General features: G+C 32.4%; 1 protein-coding gene across 1 annotated transcript; it reads right to left on the reverse strand.

Moving 5' to 3' along the window:
- Positions 1-951: 951 nt before the first annotated feature.
- Positions 952-17,705, reverse strand: LOC124359407 (40S ribosomal protein S14). The gene is made up of 4 exons (XM_046812124.1): positions 17,550-17,705; positions 4,280-4,433; positions 2,448-2,535; positions 952-1,233 (listed from the first exon to the last, which is right to left on the reverse strand). Exons 2-4 carry the CDS (start codon positions 4,426-4,428, stop codon positions 1,015-1,017), a joined length of 456 nt encoding a protein of 151 aa, XP_046668080.1. The 5' UTR covers positions 4,429-4,433; positions 17,550-17,705; the 3' UTR covers positions 952-1,014.
- Positions 17,706-20,714: the final 3,009 nt, after the last annotated feature.

Raw genomic sequence — 20,714 nt, forward strand, 5'->3', positions numbered from 1 at the left:
ACTCTACTGATTTTCAAACACAAGGTACAACGATAAACACGTTTCAGCGATAGGTACCTCAAGTACTGCAGATTAACTGTCATCCACGAATATACACAGCAGATTCAGTGATTTACGCACATACTTGCAAATACAGATCTACAAGCAAAATATGGTTTACTGAAGTAGGATAATTTGTTAATTAGGTTATCTATCTACAGTTATTCACACACAAAGTTCAACATAATAACTTTTTCATTATCAGTAATTTACATGCCAGGAAGATATGCAGCAGACTTATGGCGATATACAAATGTAAATTTAATATTAACTGCAAGCAAAATACTATTTTAGAAACTTCGACTGTCTTTTAGTAAGATTATCTATTTACAATTTTTCAAACACAAAATATGACAAAAACGTTTTTGTAATGGAATGGGTGATTTATATTCTGACAATGAGCACTAATGATGTGGCGACTCTTAAGTTTCTAATGTCGAATCTCGTAGATTGATTTTTGGAATAAATGTCTTTTAAAGACTTTTTCTTATTCCCACTCGTTAACAGGAAGTTTAAAGGGAAGGCGTTTCGACTCCATTGGAGCAATCCAAAAAGCTGTGATGGACGAGCTCAGGCGATCCCGGAGGATGTTGCCAACAATGGAAGAACTGCTATCAGCGGTGTATTTGAAGCACAAGGGTTATTTTGAGCAGTATTAGTTGTATGATCCAAAAATTTCAATAAAACTGCCAAAAACAGTCTTATTACTTTTCAGTTGCACCCTTGTTGATGATGGTGCTACATAGCAGCCTCTTGTTCAATAACATTTTCCATAGCCAAGCAGTTTGGTGAAACTTTCCTCACGAAAAAATTTACTGTCACCAAACATAACCTCACAAATAAATTTAACCGTACAAGTTTCTGACAGTAATTCTACTTCTATACAAAAGGTGTAAATTAAAAAGGCAAAGAAAAATTACCAAGAAAATTTATTCATATGTGAACAACCAAACAATAAACAAAAATTCCTGGTAATTACAATCGCCTACCACGACGACCTCCCTTCCTTCTTGTTGAATCAGATGGAATAGGTGTTACATCTTCGATCCGCCCAATTTTCATGTTAGAACGTGCAAGAGCTCGCAAGGCAGACTGTGCTCCAGGACCAGGAGTTTTTGTTTTGTTGCCACCAGTAGCTCTCAATTTGATATGAAGAGCGGTTATTCCCAGACTTTTGCACTTTTCAGCCACATCCTGCAAGAAACCAATGTTGTAAGAATCCAATTCTAACTGAATTCTAGTGATTTTATATTGAAAAATTACTAGTCTCGTAAAAACATTCCAAGATAAATTATTAAAAGTAATAACTAAAATAAATATCCGTAATATTTAAATGACGTGTCATCCTATTTACCAATCAAAAAGATTATAACTGACTATTATTAATATTGTGATTAGTTTTTATGATAAGAAACAAAAATACACAAGGCATACTTTTGTTTATAAAGGTATTTATTCATTTTATCCTAGATCCAGTGTGATCACATTCTTTTTAGATCCATTTCACTCGCTAACCTACTATAGTCCTCAGCAATCATACAAATAACTTTTATACAGGTCATGAGCTTTTATTTAACACGCTATACATATACACTTTTTAAAACCACTAAGATGCTTTTAACTGTTTTAAAATCTTACAAAATTTAAAGATTGATAAATCTTCTAAATTTTCGTAAATATTATAATAACATGTAGACCATTACAAATTCAACATACTATTTAGTGTTAAACAAAAAAATCTTAAAAACTAAAAATGCATTTTCAATTTGAAATTTTGAGAAACAGCAACACAATTGAACTCTCTCTCTCTCTCTCTCTCTTCCAACTACACTGTGGTGATATATTTTATTGTTGTCAGTTATTACAATTTGTGTAAAATACCAACACTGCGGTTATACTGTATTGTTCGTTTTTGTAACTATATATCACATGTAAAACACAACTAGTCCATATTTAATTTCTTCTGCTAATTAATTGATACTTACATATTTATGAATTACTAATTGAATTAATTAGGGTCTGGTAAAACTATTAGGCAACATAATGTATTGTAAAATATAAAAAGATAATAGTGCCATTTAAATGTATTGAGATTTAGTTCATTAGTAGGTTAGGAAGTTATAACCTTAATGTCTTGGATCATTCTTGTTTCACAACTTGCTTAATGCATATCAATATTGACCAACAACAGTACCTTAATAACACCACAAAAATATTTCACGTACATATCGTGATAAGGTATAGATTAAATTATTTGTTAAAGGAAACATACAAAACTATGGAAATTACACCACAAATACCACGCATATATATAATATACAGAAACCTAAGTTGAAGGTGAATACAAATCATTTTGTAAGATTGTTTTTTTATTTAACTAACAATAAAAACCTTAGTAATAAACCAACCTGAGCAGCCAACATCGCAGCGTAGGGTGATGCCTCATCTCTGTCGGCTTTTACCTTCATGCCACCAGTCACTCTGGCAATTGTTTCTCTGGAATACCATAACATTTTAGGTTTCTAAACTACATGAAAATATATATGTATATATGTGTGTATTTGTTATTACTCTGTGAGTCATGTGTTGGACAAGGCTATCATGACAAAGACATATTACAGAATACGTATTAATCCAATACATTGAAAGTTACAAAGTCTTTCCAATTGTCCAATACAAGTCTTTATAAAAATAGGACATTCTATAATAATTGTCACACCAACATTAGACAAAATAGAAAAGAGTAAACCATGGTATTACAACATAAATTAACTACAACCAATACAATTAAAACATAAGCTACGAATTGGTTAAAATGACATTCATTTTGTTTTATGTAGCGAGAGAGCTGTTAGGTTCTTAATTGAATATTTATTTAAAAGATTCACCAATGTGCTTCAAATCAACATAATTTTGGTGAACCAAGGTGGTGTTCCAGATTAAACTAACCATTATAAATCGTTCACAGTTGCATTTCATTAAAACTATTTTGAAAACATAATAAGTATTAATATTCTAGCATGCATACCTAAGTTACTTAGTAAATATACAATTTCATGATAGTAAAAAAATATTTTTTATGATTAAATAGTTACACATACAATTAAAATATCTAGAGCTATTTATTTCTTATATAAAAATAAATGTGAAGTACTTTATATGTATGTTCAGTTACAGTGTCAAAAAAGAAATAATCATGTTTTATCAGATCAGGTTGTATTAAAAGTAATAAAACTAACAAATTTTTAGTAAATATAGAGAAAATAATTTACTATGCAGTATTTGAATTTAAATTGTCAATTTGGTTCATGGACTAGTATTTAGTACTCCCTTAAGATTTAATTAAAATTTAAAACAAATTAAGAGGAGAAATTGCACTAGATTTAAGAATGAATATTAAGTCAAAATTTCTATTTAAATATTTATAGAAATTAACTACTGGAGAAAGATAGTTGCAGACAATAAAGTCATGACATATTGCAACATAAAAACTGTCTTAATTTCCAACAAACATTACACCAAACACTATTTGATCAAATCCTTTGTTGTTATATTAATTTTAAGGGTAGTAATGTTATGGTCACATTAACATTGGTTTTTTTGTAGTTAAAGATTTGTTATTGTATACTCTACGTATTGCCTAAAATTGAAATATTTAATAATGTTTTATTAGTAATGGTAAAATTATAATTGAAGTGGAAGAAATAACAAATTTTAGTTATGTTATAAAAATACAACTTTTGTAAATTTAAAGAATTTGTGAAAATTTGACAATGGAATAATTGTATACGAAACAGAACTTTTCCAGATATTTGCCATCATTTAGGGATACAATTTTTTTTTTCAACATTTTTACTGATATTTACAAAATTAAGTTGTGTAAGCAATGTCGACAATTTCAATTTACTGACGTCTTTCTACAATTTAATAACTTGTTTATATCAAAAATAAATCAAATAATGTATATAACCTTGGAGCTATGCAAATAATTCTATAATTAGGAAATTTAATATAAAAAATTGTAAATTCTATTATTGATAAAATGTTATGCTCTATAAATTCATCAACTATGCTCTGGATAGGAGGAAAAGATTTGTTTTGAATGATTTGGTCCTGATTTCTTTACTTGATATATGATTTAGATTTTAATTTTGAGTACAATATACAAATTAATCTTCAATGAAAACAGAAGAAATTAAATACAAGTTTTATTTTGTTTACATTAAGATGTAATACTTACTTCCCAGACAAATCTGTCACATGTACAAATGTGTCATTAAAACTGGCAAAAATATGGGCGACTCCAAACACGATTTCACCTTCCCTCACTTGAGGACCAAGTGAAACCTGTACCTGCTCCTGTTGTTGTTTTCCTTTTCTTGGCGCCATGGGGCCTATAAAATATTTACTCTTATCAGTATATGCACATCAAACAAACACAGAACATTAAGTTACTACTTTAATATACAATGTTAAAGCATCTTCTTCTGAACTGACAACAGTTTACCTGTCTATATCACAGTATCAGTTAATATACTGACATCACTGTATATAAAGGGCTAGAAAAACATATCTGGTGAAATACTCATAAATAAATAAATCATAGCAGTTCAGGATTTTTTTTATCTTTAAGCGCCTCTTCTAATACACCAAATTTTATTCCCCAGCCTACTAGGCAATTTTTAAACTTCACATGAAATCGTCCATTTTAAGTATGTTTTTCACACTAACACCTAAAACCCAAATTACAGTAATCTGAAAACATAAAAATAAATATATGAGCACAATTATATATGATATTATGCTATATATCATGTGTGAATAATACAGAATCGTTAAGCTTGATTTTTTTTAGACCAAACTTCCTAGAAAAATATTACAAATTTTATCTAGTGTCGGAAAATGTACAATGTTGTTCATGGTTTATGGAGGTGTACTTGATATTAGTTCAAAAAATGCTAGAGCAAGCCTAAGATACAGATGGTAGCTAAAAATTATAAATATATATATATATATATATATATATATATATATACAAATCATTGTAAAACTAGCAATACAAAATATACTACTAAAATCTGCTCCAGCTCTTGCAGATTGTAGTGATATATCAATCACAATGTCAGTGTTGACATATGTCAAAACACCTGTATAGATAATTGAACTTATTTATGATTGTCACTTGAACAGAAGCATGATGTACATGCGCAAGTCACTCCCTTCCACACCGCAACTGTCGGTGCGACCGCTGTTCACTCTCAGAACTGTAGTGTAACTAGCTAGTATAATAACATTAGAAGCCGACTAAAGCTACACTGTTTTTTCTTAATTAAGGAAATATTATTTTTATGTAAGTAACAATGGGCCTGCAAAAATGCAGAAAGAGGAATAAAGATAATGCACAGTCCACAATTAGTTTACAATGTATGCAAATATATTTAAAAAGAACATCTGAATGTGTCTGAAAAGCTTGTGGTATTGTTTTGTACGTCAATAATTAGCATAATTAGCCTAAAGAAGACAAATCACACAGTGACTCAAAAACCTTTTTCATTCCAAGAAAAAAAAAGGCCTAGAAAGACAAATAAAGCTAATTTGGATGATTTTGATCAGTGCACTCATAGAACAGTACACATTTAATCCATCAAAATGAAAACGCACGACCAACTTGTAAAGGAAAACGTACAGCCAGACAAAAAATAAACTAAAACAAGTGAATCTACTTTTAGAGGGATAATTAAAAAGCTTGGATTTAGGTGCGAAAAACTCAAAATAGTTAAAAAAATCGTCATTAACATCAATAACTTAAAAGAGGAATATTTGAGAACATTGAATGGTGACAGGGAAGCAGGCTACCCAATCATGGGCATGTACACAACCTATTTTTATAGTAGTACTTTTGCAGAAAAAAGTTGAACCGCTAGTAAAAGTTCTACACGCTGGCAATGGTTTTATACCACATGTACTTCTTATTTTCAAATCTAGTGAAACTGGTGATTATAAAAAAATGTGAATTAACAACTATGAAAAGTGGGTTAATGAAAAATTAATTTTTAACTTGAAAACTGGATGTGCTGTAGTTATAGATAATGCACCATATTACAATATATGGCGCAATAGTTATCAACCCAGCACCAATTTCCAACACCTTAAAAGAGCAAGTGATTAAATGGCTTATTTTCTGGCTAGAAAGAGAAATAAATTTTAATTTATGTTGAAACCAGATCTGCACAAATTAATAAAATGAATAAACCTAAGTACAAATGGTTTAGAATTAACTACTTTTGCAGTTGATCCATTCAGTTTTGAGACATTAGTTAGTCTTACCACCCATATCTCAATCTAATTAAATTAATAAGGACATCTATCAAAGAATATATTTAAAACAAGAATGTACAGAATACAGATGACAGTGTGAAATAAGTGGAATAATTTAATATCATTAATGTTAATTGTTAGAAGAAATGTGACCACATAAAGAAATCTTAAGAATCGTATATGTAAACAGACGGCACGATAGACGTCTTAGTATACAAACTAATAATACAATTACAATTTCGTGTTGTAGGTTGGCTACTCTGTTTACAATATAGAAATTTATCGGCAGTCTGTAGTCTGACATCTGACACATATTACTATTGCTTACATCTTGTTTGTGTTTATGTTCTGTACAATCTATTACTGTTTCTTCAAGCAGTAATTCTTGTGAACTCATATAGTTTATCTTGAGTATTTCAGATGCGTTCGATAAAAAAGTATAATAAAAGACGTTTTGTTGGAAATAGAAATTCTTTTACCCAGACTGAAGAAAGGGTTAGATCTAATGATTCATTGTCAACAGACTTGCCCAGTACAGAAAGTACACCTAGGCCTAGGCCATCAAGTCCTGAGTCTAAAAATAGTGTATCTAAAAGAAAGTTGAAATATCTGACTATGACAGGGGACAAATCTGAGTATGTTCAAGAGGAAATGTGTAAATGTAACACCCTAGTAGACTTAGAAATATTATGTAAATAAATTGCTAACTTTGCAGTTTGTCGTAGTTGTTCAGGACCGTAAGGTACCGTACAACTAGACGTAAGGGCATTGTTTCCAGTTAGTTTTGTCCTGTTGTGAATGGGATGAAAAGACATCTTTTATATTATCGAAAATACAAGCTCTTCCCATTATGAGAACTTGCGCCTTCCAGTGTGTATGGTCTTCGAAGTATCAGAAAGAGCCAAGCGCCGGCTAAAATGTTGTCATGAATATGCCCTCCACCACCTTGTAAGTTGTTCAGAAACAACAATGTACTTTTGAAAAGTATTGAAAAAGCAAGTACTGATTCCATGATAACTGCCACGCATGATAAAAGTGGTAGGAAATGGTGGAAATAGTGACATTTGCGTTGCAGTAGATGGAACGTGGCAAAAACGCGGACACAGTTCCAAACATGGAGTTATTACAGTGACTAGTGTGGAAAATAGCAGTTTTGGATGTTTTGTCTTTTAGTAAGTACTGTCCAGTTTGTAAAAATGAAAAAAAAAAGATTATGACAATTGCTTAGGAAAACTACTAAGGGACAAGTGGCAGTATGGAGGCTGCCGGTGTTTAGCAAATCTTCCAGTGGTCTGACAAACATAAAATACCTGTTAGGTACACCCAATTTTTGGGGGATGGAGACAGCAAGGCCTATGATATTATAGTGGCCCACAAACCATATGGTGATAGTGTGGCTATAACTAGGCTTGGATGTGTAGCACATGTTCAAAAGCGTTTAGGCACACGTCTTAAGACTTTTGCGACATACTTACAAACACTGTCTGATGGTAAGGCTCTGGGTGGATGTGGCAGGTGGACTGATGACACAATTCAAAAATTACAACAGTATTATGGTAATGCAATAAGATCTACCTTAGGCAAAACTGTTACTGAACCACAACATGGTATGTGCCGCATTGGTGGGGATTCATGGTGCAAATATAACAGAGCAGCAGCAAGAGGACTTCCATGTCCTGAACACACTAACTCCTTGCCATCAGCTGTAATGGAAGTCATCACACCTGTTTATACAGACCTCACTAATAATAGCCTACTCAATCGCTGTTTGCTCAGTATGACACAGAATTGTAATGAAGCTTATAATCAACTGGTTTGGTATAGGCTACCTAAAACTACATTTATGAATGGACTGACAATAAAACTTGGAGTGTTAGATGCTGTGCTGTGTTATGTTATAATAAGGGGGCTTTAAGTAAAGTCAGTGTTTTGGAAAACTTGTGTGGAGAAGCGGGATCCAACTGGGTGTTAGGCCTATAAAAACAAGATTCAAGATGTGAGGCGAGTAAAAGATGCGGAAAGAGCTTTTGAGGAGCTCAAAAAGAAGGCAAAAAAGGCAAAGAGAAATATCAAAAGGAAGCTGGAAGATGAAGAAATGAATTATGCAAATCCAGAGTATGGTGCAGGCCTATTTTAGTTGATTGTTTTGTGAGTAAACTTTATCTTCAATAAAACCTGCTTTCCCAATATCCTAGTTTTTATTCACATTGGTACAATTATGGTTATTCTTTTTAGTGCTCTCAACAAAAATAAGGAGGGGTTTTCAAAAATTCTAATTAGTTTTTATTTAACCCTTTCAGTGCCAACATCCGACTACACGGACGTACATAAAATGTGCAAGAAGAGCCAGTGTCCGACAACATGGACGTACATAAAATATGCAAGAAAAGCCAGCGTCCGACTACACGGACGTGTTTTAAAATATTCGTAAAAAATACAACAAATATCTAAACAATCCTAATTTTGTTATAATTGTATTTATAAAGATATAAACTAATAAAAACCATTCAGTTGAATGTATTTCCATTACATTAGTGTTATAAATAAAACAAAATACAAGTGGCTGTGGACGTCGTTAGTCTGAGTCAGCTGTCGTCTGTTGTTTACTAACCAACTACGCAGTTTCGCCGAGCTAACTTGTTGTTGTTTAGTTTATTGTTGTAAAATGTTTACAAAATGAAGCGTAGTGCATCACCTCTTAGTGAAAACACTTTACAGAGAGTGTTAGAAGACGATAGTGATGTTGTTGTGAGTGATAGTGAAACGGAGAGTGAAGAGTCTTCTAGTTTAGGTTATGAGAACACAGACAGTGACCCGGATTATCACCCTGAGTTGCCTTCAACTTCAAATAATAGTAGGCCTATACTAGATAACTTGTTATTTAGAGCAAATGTTCATAATGATCTTTCGTCATCTGAGGATGATGCCCCAGACATAGGACTTGACTTTGAAAGTCCCCCTAGACCTAGGCTTAACCTACAAACAAGGCCAAGAGGTCGGCCAAGTAATGTAGGCCTTTATCAATTGTCTGAAACCTCCTCTTCAGATTCTGAGGATGGTATGGGATGGGATGAGGTAGAAATGGATGGGAATATTAGTTTTTGCCATTAGTTTTCATTTGATAAGCTAACGGGTCTAAAACATGCTCCTCCTCGTAACTCCTCCCCGTCAAATTATTTCAAACTTTTTTTACAACAGCCCTCCTAGAAACATTTGTAAAATTAACCAATAAGTATGCCACAGAATTTATAAATAAAAGTCCATTGAAACCACACAGCCGGGCAAACTCCTGGAAACCTGTGTCTCTCTTAGAGATGCAGGCCTTTTTAGCAGTACTAATAAATATGGGTATAAAAAAACAGCCAACTATTTACAGTTACTGGTGGACCAGTTCTAGTCAATTCATTGCCTGGTTACCAAGAACGTTTACCAAGAATAGATTTCAAGCAATATTGAGATTTTTGCATACGGTCGACACAGTTCCGCTTGCAAAACCAGGTGAGCCAGATTATGATGCGTGCGCTCGGTTCAAACCACTGATTGACCATGTAAATAGGGTTTTTAAATTTCATTTTTCCCCCGGTCAGAACCTTGCGATTGACGTGAGTACTATAAGTTCCAAATCGCACAGTCAGCAGAGGCAGTACTTACCAAAGAAGCGACATCGGTGGGGAATAAAGCTTTGGATGCTATGTGACTCGGTCACCCACTACTGCTTGAATTTCTTTGTCTATAAAGAGGTGAATGGCAGTGACAAAGATGAAATTAAATCTAATGGATTGGGCTATTTTGTTGTGAAAAGGCTTTTGGAAATGGCTGGTCTATTAAATAAAGGCTATCACATTTTCTGTGATAATTTCTTTACTTCTCTAAAGCTTGCTAAATATCTTTACAGTAAATGTACATTTTTGACGGGTACCATGCGTATAAACCGCAAAGGACTTCCTGATTCAGTAAAACCTAAGTTCAAAGTGGGAGAAAAGAAGTACTTCAAGAAAAATGAGATGACTTTATTAGCATTTAGAGAAAAGCAGTCCCAGACAAAACAAGTATTAGTTTTAACTACAGATGGCACAGTTTAAGATGAAAAAAGGAGCAAAAAATTTGGAAATCACATCAAAATTACTAATAAGCCAAAAGTTATAAGGAGATATAATGATTTTATGGGAGGGGACCAAATGTTAAATTCATACCTTGATGAGAGGAAAGCACTCCGGTTTTAGAGGAAAGTTACTTTTAATATCTTTGGGCGCATGGTACTCAATTCTTATATAATTTATAAGAAAAATACTGACAAACCCCTTCCTAGACTAGAGTACACTGTGGCACTAGTAGAACTTTCCACTGAATGGCTGGCCCTCCAAGAAAGGAGGCCTATGTTGTATACTTCACCTGGAAACAGCAGGGAGGGTAATGCGGCTAATAACGGCAGTGGTGATCCCGATTGGACAATGTTCTTGAACAAATTGGCAAATAAAAAATAACTTAATTGCTCTGTCTGTAGTAAGAAAAGTACTCAGGCTGGAGGAAAAAGGCCACATTTGCTTGCAAAACATGCAAAAGGGGACTCCACCCATATTGTTTACCATTTCATGTGTTAATTTTTTTCTCATTCAAATAAAAAAACTTTTAAATAGGCTATAAGTGTTTATTAATTGTGTAATTTTAAACTTGAAATAGGCTATTTTTTCTCAATATTTGCCTAATACATAATTTTATAAAGTAAAAACAGTGTTTAGCAAGATGTGCGAAAAATCCAAATACGCGTTATTTTTGAAAAACAATGACAAAACCTTTATTTTTGAAGATAGATGTAAAATGTTTTTTTTATGTGGAGATTCAAACACATACTCAATTTATGGAACAAGGATTTTTTACTGGCCTTATATTTACACCAAACTGAAAAATTCATCATAAAATGTTATGTAAGTAAAAGTTTTTCTGGTTTTATATTTTTAATGCATGTTGTAGTAAATTTCTTTTTCAGTATTAATTTAAAGCACATTGTTTAGAGCAAAACAAAACAAAAAGTGGTACTATGGGATTATACCGACCACGCCCAGACATGAATAGTTATTTGACATTTTGCTTCTACTGATTACTAAATTAGCGTAGAACAATATTTCTTCAATATAAAACAGTATAAATGGCAATAGCCTTATTTAATTTCAATAAACATTGAATCACAAAAAGTACTTGCTCCGCCGGGAGTCGAACCCGGATCTCTCACTTGCCGGGTGAATGTGCTACCATTACACCACAGAGCGCTTACTTTTTCCGATTCAATTATTTTGTATTTGGCCGTATCTGTCACATATGCGTTTAAATAAGCAAACTAACATATGATCGGAAGACCAAAAGCGCTCTAACACAATTAGATGACGATTATCGAATGATATGGAATCATCAATATTCGTGACCATTTAAAGAACTGAAACCAAAAAACGTAGGAGATATTTCAAAGAACAATATGGTCTGCTAATTTTCAATCGTAGAAATAAAAGTAAAAATATTAACCCTTTTAGTGCCAGGGATCTTGTTACGAGACGATGAAACAACACACCAAAGGTCTCACTCAGAGACGAGACGTTCCTACGCAAAGAGTGCTGGAATATCGGAATGAGACGATTCCTATTTCATTTGTAGTATCTCTATGACTTATCCCATACTGTCTGATATCATACCAAAGGTCAATACATTAACTAAACTAAAATTTTCAACTATTATTTCTACTTATTAATGCTGTTAGGTGACGTAAACAACTAACTAAAATACAACACTTTCTCAGTTGGATCGCGATCGCGTGTCGTGACGAGTAGCGGAGCATTTTCGAGGTTATATAATTGTGCATTTTTATTAATTTGAAATGTTTTAAGTTACATTAGATATTAAAATTAATAAAAAAAGTGATGACAGTCACTTCCGAGTTTCCATAAAGACAGTGTTGTAGAGTTTCTTTGAAAATTGCTTGAATAAGGTTATGTTTATGTTTTGAGTTTCGTTTTAGTAATTATTGTTATATTACACATGATTTTGCATTGTTATGGCTTTTATCATTAAGGTATTAAAGTTTCGAAAAGAATTAAAAAAAAAACTTTTTATGTTGAAAAATAAACTTAAATGAATATTTTTCAAAACCCTAAGCTTTTCAGCAAAACAAACCTCTAGCACTTGAATAATTTTTATATTTGTGTTTATTGTACAATATTAGTTTATTACACATGATTTTAGGGTGTTTTAAATTATCTTTATCATAAAAGTATTAAGATTTAAAAATAAATGTTCTTATGTTAGCTCTTTCACCTTAAACTAGATTTTTATTTTGTTTCCGTAGAAAAGTCACTACCTAAAGTGATTTTTAATTTTTTTTACCTATATAAACATCTTACATGTATAAATTTTCAGATGGACAATTCAATTGCCTTTAAAACAATTTAAAAAGAAGTTTTGTGAACAAAAATAAATTTTAAATAGATTTTTTTCTGAAACCATGCGTATTAGTAAAAATAATCTCTAGCAACCAACAATTTATAAAGATTTTGTTTATGGTACAATATTAGGTTATTACACGTGATTTTGGGTTCTTTTTAAATTATCTTTATCACGTAAGTATTGAAATTTCAATATAATTTCTTTTATAATAGTTATTTTACCTTAAACTTGATTTTTATTTTTTGAAACAAAGAAGACACATAACTGTTCTTGCCACCATTAGTCAATAGCGAAAAACATGATTTTAATTTTTAGTTTATTTCTATATATGTTTTTACTTTGAATAAATTTTGATTGAGTACTGTGGTGAACTATGAGTACTTTCTGATTAAACAGAGGCCACTGATAATAAAAGGAATTTAGCAATTTTGGGTGGGCAGTTACACAATTTATACTAACGGTTGGGGGTTAGATTAGACTAGTCTAGGAAAGGTGTTATGTTAGATTAGGTACGAAGGTTAGATTAGGGGTTATGTTAGACTAGGTTACGTTAGTAAACCTAAACCGTCTAACCACATCAGCCGCAGCCTGCTTTGAATAGGTGACCTCTGTTTAATGAGAAAGTACAGAACTATGTTTGAGGCTTTAAAAATGTTAATATGGAAAAGCTACCCATTTATATGTAAAATAAATGTATTCGTTTCATATCACATAAAATAACATAAGTTTATTTAATCCTCCGGCTGGCAATGTCGTAAATTACGACTCATTTTTTCCCGCTGTGAACTGGCAGACTCGTAATATACAACTCATTAAACATCGTCTACTAATTACGTCATAGTTCCGATAATTACCGCTCGAATCGCATAAAAGTTATATCACTTTAATCACAAGATCCCAAGCCTTCTAATAATGTATTCACTTATATATATATATATATGAATATTTGTTCTTTTACTGGCCGCTAAAAGCTCCAGACTACTTCCGCGTGATGCGACTCTGCAACTGTTAGTGTTCCAATCAGCTGTTCGGTAATTTTATTTGTAAATAAAAGTGTTTATAACTATGTATTTTCTTTTTGTGCATAAGTAAGTGAACATTTTGCATATTTTAGATTTTTAAATAAAATTAATTTTGAATTTTTTTTAATGGCATAATATAAAAAAGGGTTTTTTGAAAAACTAAGTTTTGAGTTCTGACCATCAAACATCCACCATTATTCAGGTAAGTCAAATTATAATTATGTTTATATTGTACAACATATTCTGCAGAGTAATTTGATGTATAACACTTTTTTGTATTCTCCAATAATTAATTGTACAGGATAAAAAATTAAAAACTCTGCACAAAGCTTCAAAACAGGGTGCCAGTCAATGCTCAAATGCGCGCCAGCCATAGGGTTAAACTACGTTTGAGCAGCGTAATACTTATGATTAAACTTTCTGAAATGGTATTTCTGCAGGTTCTGATGCCGTCAAAACTACATTCATTAAGTAAAATGGGGTAGGGTACGATAAGCGGACCCGGTTTTTTATATCGAAGAATGTAATCATCGATAACTAATATTTGTATCTCAAATCCTACACTATCAATCGATATAAAAGTATCTATAGTCTTCAATAACAATCATATGTTTTAAATTAAAATATGAATGTAATATTTACATTGATCAAACAAATTATTACAGCCTAACCAAAATTAGGAAAACTGAAGACGACCATATTTGCTCCTCTCACAGTTACAGTTGTTTCTTTCCCACAAACTTCACATAATGGGTTTTTCGGTACGAGTCCAACATGTTGGTCACACAAAAAACATGTCTTATCACCTTTCAAAGCAATATCATTTAGTTTTCTAAAATTGACTGTCATTTTTAATATTAAAATGTTACTTATAAATAATTGAAACATTACATTACGAGTATTATTTGAAAGTGTTTACAGCTGTTGATGTAGATTATTTAAGTTAATGGTTCAAAATAATTAATCATTATCGATTGATTATATCGATGGTTATGATTAAGTAATTTCGTTTGCCAATTTCGGTATAAAAAACCGGGTCCGCTTATCGTACTCTACCCGTAAAATGGCATAGTTTGTTTGATTTCAACTAAAATAGTACATGATTTTCGATATATTCATAATACCAAATTAAGAATGTTCAAAAAGTCATCTAAAGAGTGTTTTTTGCAACATTGTGTTTGTTCTGACTTTTCTTAAAACGAAACACTATTTAGTTTCCACCTTTAATTCTAGTTTTCATCCCCTCACTACAAACAGGATACTTCAGATTTAAGGAGCAAGCTCCTTCTCTTATAGCCAGACCATTTAAAACATTTCTTAGTGTTAAAAAACATTTTGAGCCAATTTTTGCATATTCATCACCATTGTTGTTGTAGTTGTCACTAGCCTTCTCCTACATGAACGAAACAACAACAGCTGGTAATGACATCACTAGTTTCAAGGCGCGTTCACACCGCAGTCTGCAATTTTTAGGAATGTTTGCAACTTTTTAGTTGCAGATTTAATTGTTGGCAACACAAAAATTGCCAACAATTTAGTGTGCGCTATTTTGCACTGTTTGCAACCTTTTTAGGGACTAGGCTAGTTTCTATCAAGATGTGGAAAGTGCAGGATGTGGTTGCTGCTGCAAGTGCTTGCTACATTTTAGCTACGCAACCAACGCCAAGAAGATTCTGGGTTGAAGTAGATATAGTGGTAGTGCGCTTTTGGATGATTTGAAAAATGATGACACTGATCCAATGTCAGCTGAACTGAAAACCGATGGGAGTTTCAAGAACTTTTTAAGAATGGCAAGTAGTGACTTTGAACATTTGCTACTTTCAGTTGTACCAAGGATTGTCAGAAAAGACACTAATTATCGACTTGCCCTTCCCGCAAAAGAAAATACATTTTTTAGCCAGTGGTGATTCCTACACAAGCCTAAGTTACTTATTTAAATCTCCAAAAGTGCTATTTCGGAGTTTGTTCCACAAGTGTGCGAGGCATTAATAGATGTGCTGAAGGACAACATAAAAGTAAGTACAGTAATTACTTTAAAAAATTGTATTTATTCAATCAAATTAACAAAATAGTTATATAAAGTTATTTACAAATTAGTCAAAGTGTAAGTTGGAGTTTCTGTATCGTCAGAAAGAAAATTATCAAGCAAAGACACAAATTCATCTGTTTCATATGACATTCTTGAAGGCATAGAGATGTTAGGAGTTGGCTGGTTCGAGGGAAGGTTGGCAATTTCCAGATCAAATAGTGCCTGGTTATTCCTGTGTTTTGTCACTGCCATTTGCCGTAGATCAGTACATTTACGTAATTGGCCAGCGACGTACTCCCCAAAAGCATCAAACTCGTCCCTTGGTTTTATTTTGTCTCCTAAATTCTTCATTACAGAAAGCGCTTCTTGTGCAACTTGAATTGAGTTGTTAAATTTCGAATTTTTGTTTTGACATCTGCTTTCGTTGCAATTAGTTCATCAGCGATCTCCAGTCGAGCATAATTTTTCTTATTTTTGTCTTTATAGAAGCTGTTTGTGGCGTTCCAAAGAAGCTGCCTTTCCCTGTACATTTGTATTAGTTTCAATACTTTGTCCTTAGACCAAACCAATTCGTCGAAGGCTCCTTCAGCAGCATCCTCCATCATCAGCACAACTGAACCACAACTGAATATATAATATAACAACTGAACCACAACACAACCACAAAAGCACAAATAGGAGAACAACGAATAGAACACACGAATACAGGTAGGTTAGGTTCAGAGACAGACGCAACGAGAGACCAGTGGAGTCGCTGCGCACGCGCCTGCGCAAGGAGGCAGATAAAAGTCGGCAACTAAAATGTTGGCAACTTTTGGCGTTTACTTTTGTTGCAGACAAAGATCAAAAGAAAGTTGAAATATTTACCGACTCTGAATGGAAATTCAGAATGGCAATTCTGTCTGCAACTCGAGGATTTTGTTGGCAACACGAAAAGTTGGCAACAAATTTATTTGGCGTTTCTTAAAAAATTGCAGACTTTTATCAAATGTCATAATTGATAGTATTGATATTTAAAATAGGTTAAATGTAAAAAAATTCATTGACATAATCCATAACACAATTGCACAAATAATTGTTTGGTTAAATGAATGTAACTATCAAACGTCTATCATTTCAAAATGAATCATATAGTATAGTCTTCACTGCCAAAAATTAAGACACCCAACACTTAAGTGATTTAAAGGATATGCAAATCCTCATTACCCTAATATCATAGTCCTATATTATGGATCACTATTACTTTTAAAATATTAACATCCTTAGATTTAAAGTAACTAGAAATTCATCATATTTAAGCAAATTTCATTTGCAATTAAAACTAAACGTGTGAAGTAAGATTTGTAAACAACGGCCACTCTGCTTGATTTGAGATTTAAAATATCAACCTAACCTCACCTCACCAACCTTAACCTTATTCTGATTTTGTTAAATGAACTACAGTATGTGGTGGTAATCGTATATGCCATTAAAACACAATTCTGTAGTAGGATATTAATATGGCCTACGTTCAAAAAATAACTTTTATCAGATAGTATTTTAATTACTGAGGTTATAGGCTATTCATATCGATTTCCATCCGCAAGATTTCATCTTTTCTTCCATAGGGAAATTAGTGAAAATATAATAACAATGCTCGCCAATTTAATTGTAAAATAATTGTTAAACTATTAACTATATTAAATATAAACTAAAATACAAAAACTTACACGAGTTAGAGAATCAGTACACTTAGAGATTGACGGACCGTTCAAAGGAAGTTGGTTTGTTCCATGAGATCCTGCAGTATACACAAAAATTGCATGTGGTGTTTTCACAGTATCCGGTTTTCTCCTTGGGATATTACAACGTTCTTAAAAGCCAGCATTATTTAATACGTGTCGTATTAAAAAATTAAGATAATAATATTAATGAACATTTTATAATCACAATCTCAAAAATTTGATTTTAACCTTTTTAACATATACTATACAGTGTTATATTTTACTAAGAAAACTTTTCTATCTAAGGTATCTGAAATTGTTTCATTTATGCGATAGATGCTTTATTTTATTTTCTGCATTATTTTTATAAGATATATATGGTAGCTTCAAACTCATAAAATAAAAACTAATGGTTTGCGCTGTAAATAGATCAACATTATAAGATCCACTTTTTAATAGCAATAACGCTGCATTGGTTGTTTATCACTTAATTTTATCAATAATATTTTTACAGTAGAAGTTGTAATTTCAGTATTTACCAGGTCACACGTTTGATTAAAATCGTACAACGATCTAGAAAGCTAGGAAAACCATGTTCTATAATAATAAAGTAACAGTACGTAGATATGGGTGGGATGCATAAAGTTCCAAAATGGACTACTTTGGTGAAATGCTAGATTATATGACGGGCACTCATATTTTTAATAATTTGTTTCGGGAGCCATCTCCTTGGTTTCGTTCTCAAATTAAAACTCACCCGTCGAAGTCTCTAAAACAAAAGGGCTGTCTGCAACTTAATGACTAGTGAATTAATACATTTTAAAAACTGGAATCATTGGGTCTGAATATTTTATTTAGATGAGTATACGTCAAAGAAAACAACAAATTGCAAAAAGAAATTACGACAGTTAGGGAGCACGAAATATTAAAAACTACATGACCCAAAAGGAGGCTCGAAGGAATATTCAATGACAATTTTCCGTCTGGATTTATGAAACAATAGTGAACACACTAACATACAAAAGATATCGCATCATCTCTAAGCATAAACTGAACAGTTTTAATATTTTAATCTAAATCTCGAGATATACATTTGCCGAGGTAATACATCAAATGTATACCACAACATCCGTAGTTGTGGCTGGATGTTTTAGTAAAGTTTGTTTCAGAATTTTATTACTGTTGTACATCTACATGTGCTTAATTGTTCCAAAGCGTGAAAAAGTAATTCGAGTTCAGAACCTGTTTTATATGGTTAAGTTTAAAGCACTGTATATCTGTTCCATTATATACCACTTAAGCATGGATTTGTGATTACGTTTGACTAAACCTTGTAAGTCCAGGAGCAGTCCATCCTCTTTTACGGCTTACTTGAGACCTTTAAGTCGGGAAGAGGTTGACTCTTGATGAATATGGAGGATGAGGTGATTTATAAGGAGTGAACGTGGGAGCTCAGTAAGGTGAAATGGTATGACCATTTAGATTTATAAGACTATAATATAAACAGTTCAGTAAGAATGAGGTCTAAAACGCAGGATTAAACTCTGTAGATCTGTATTTTAAAATACAGTGATCACGCTGAATGTGTACTGATGTCTGAAACAATATATATTAAAAGTAAATTAAGAGCCACTTCTTTTAGCGTAATGTGGTCAATATTATTGAACAGTCAATTATTTTCTAACTAATATCTGAAGCCTCTTCCGCCAGTCGCTAATTAAAGACATCCAATTTCTGTGTGTTTATGCGCAAGGCAACTCTCGAGTGAAGTGCTAACAATTTTGTGTGAAGCTTTACTTGTATTGTATTGCCCTTACGTCGATATTAAAAATGGTAAACATTGGTCCATTAGGAGTCCCGATTTCCGTCTGTTGAGTAAATTACCCTGCTTAAATTTGTCTTATAAGTATTCATGTTGTCGCCAAGAAAAATGAAAGAGTATACAAACATTGTATTCTGCGAACGTTAATCATATGACATTTTCAGTATTTTCATACGAAGGATGAAGATTAGCTTTCAATGAGATCTTCATAAAAGGAAAGGGGTTATTTTGACATATGTTTAACTGGTATTAATGCTTCTGTTTAATTCCTAGCTACATTTCTTTGAAATTTCTGATGAAACATCAGCCGTGAATAAATTTTGTACTGTTTATTTTAGAATGAAAGTAAACCTTCCTTGTCAATTTAGTATTTTTATGCATGTACATATGTATAGACTTTTGTTTGAGAAAAGTATACTTAGATATACGAAAATTCATAAAAACACTAAGCAAACGTTCATTTATACACATAAGCGCGCGCGCGCGGCATTTCACCACCAGGCTAACACTGTAATATTGTTATTAGAAATCATAAATTCTTTATTGTCAGACAGTATATCACTGCAAAATAGCGTCAACAATAATATGTAATAGTTAATTACATTAAGTGATTTTCAGAATAGCCTAATTAAATTAAATATAAAAACGTCATATTAATTCAAATAGAATTAAAGTATTTGTCAATAAAAATAAAATAAACTAAAGCTTACATAGGTGGTTAGTCTTAACATAAAGCTCAATATAAGCTAGTCTGACCAGAGAACTCGACAAAGTCCCTGACACTGTAATAAGCCCGCTGTACCAAATGCCGCTTGACCTCCCTCTCAAAAGAAGGACTTGTTTTTGTTTTCATAGAGTCTGTGAGTGCGTTATATAGTTTAATGCCGCTGATTAATAAATGTCTTTTAAAAAAACTTGTTCTATGGGCAGGAATGGTAATTATACTGGAGTGGCGTAGATTGTGACGATGTTGGGGATTGTGAGAGTTGAAAAGGTGGAGGTTTTTGTGAACAAATGTCACACAGTATAAGATATATATCGATGAGAATGTTAGAACTTTTGCCTCCCTAAAAAGCGACCTACAAGAAGTTCTACACGGTTTCCCAAAAACCGCCCTTAACGCCCTTTTCTGGAGTTTAAAAACGAATTTTGTAAGTACACTTTCACATCACCAAATGACTACCGCATACGTGAGAAATGGGTAGATAAGCCCATAGTAAGCAGCCAAGGTCACTCTGGTATTAGAAAACTTTGATAGGTTTTATTTTACGGACGGATTTATTTTAAGTGGAAAAGAAGAAGACAAATTAATGTCAAATAACCTAAAAAAAGGCTATGACCTTAAGCTT

Source organism: Homalodisca vitripennis, chromosome 4 (genome assembly GCF_021130785.1).
Source record: "Homalodisca vitripennis isolate AUS2020 chromosome 4, UT_GWSS_2.1, whole genome shotgun sequence".
NCBI lineage: Eukaryota > Metazoa > Arthropoda > Insecta > Hemiptera > Cicadellidae > Homalodisca > Homalodisca vitripennis.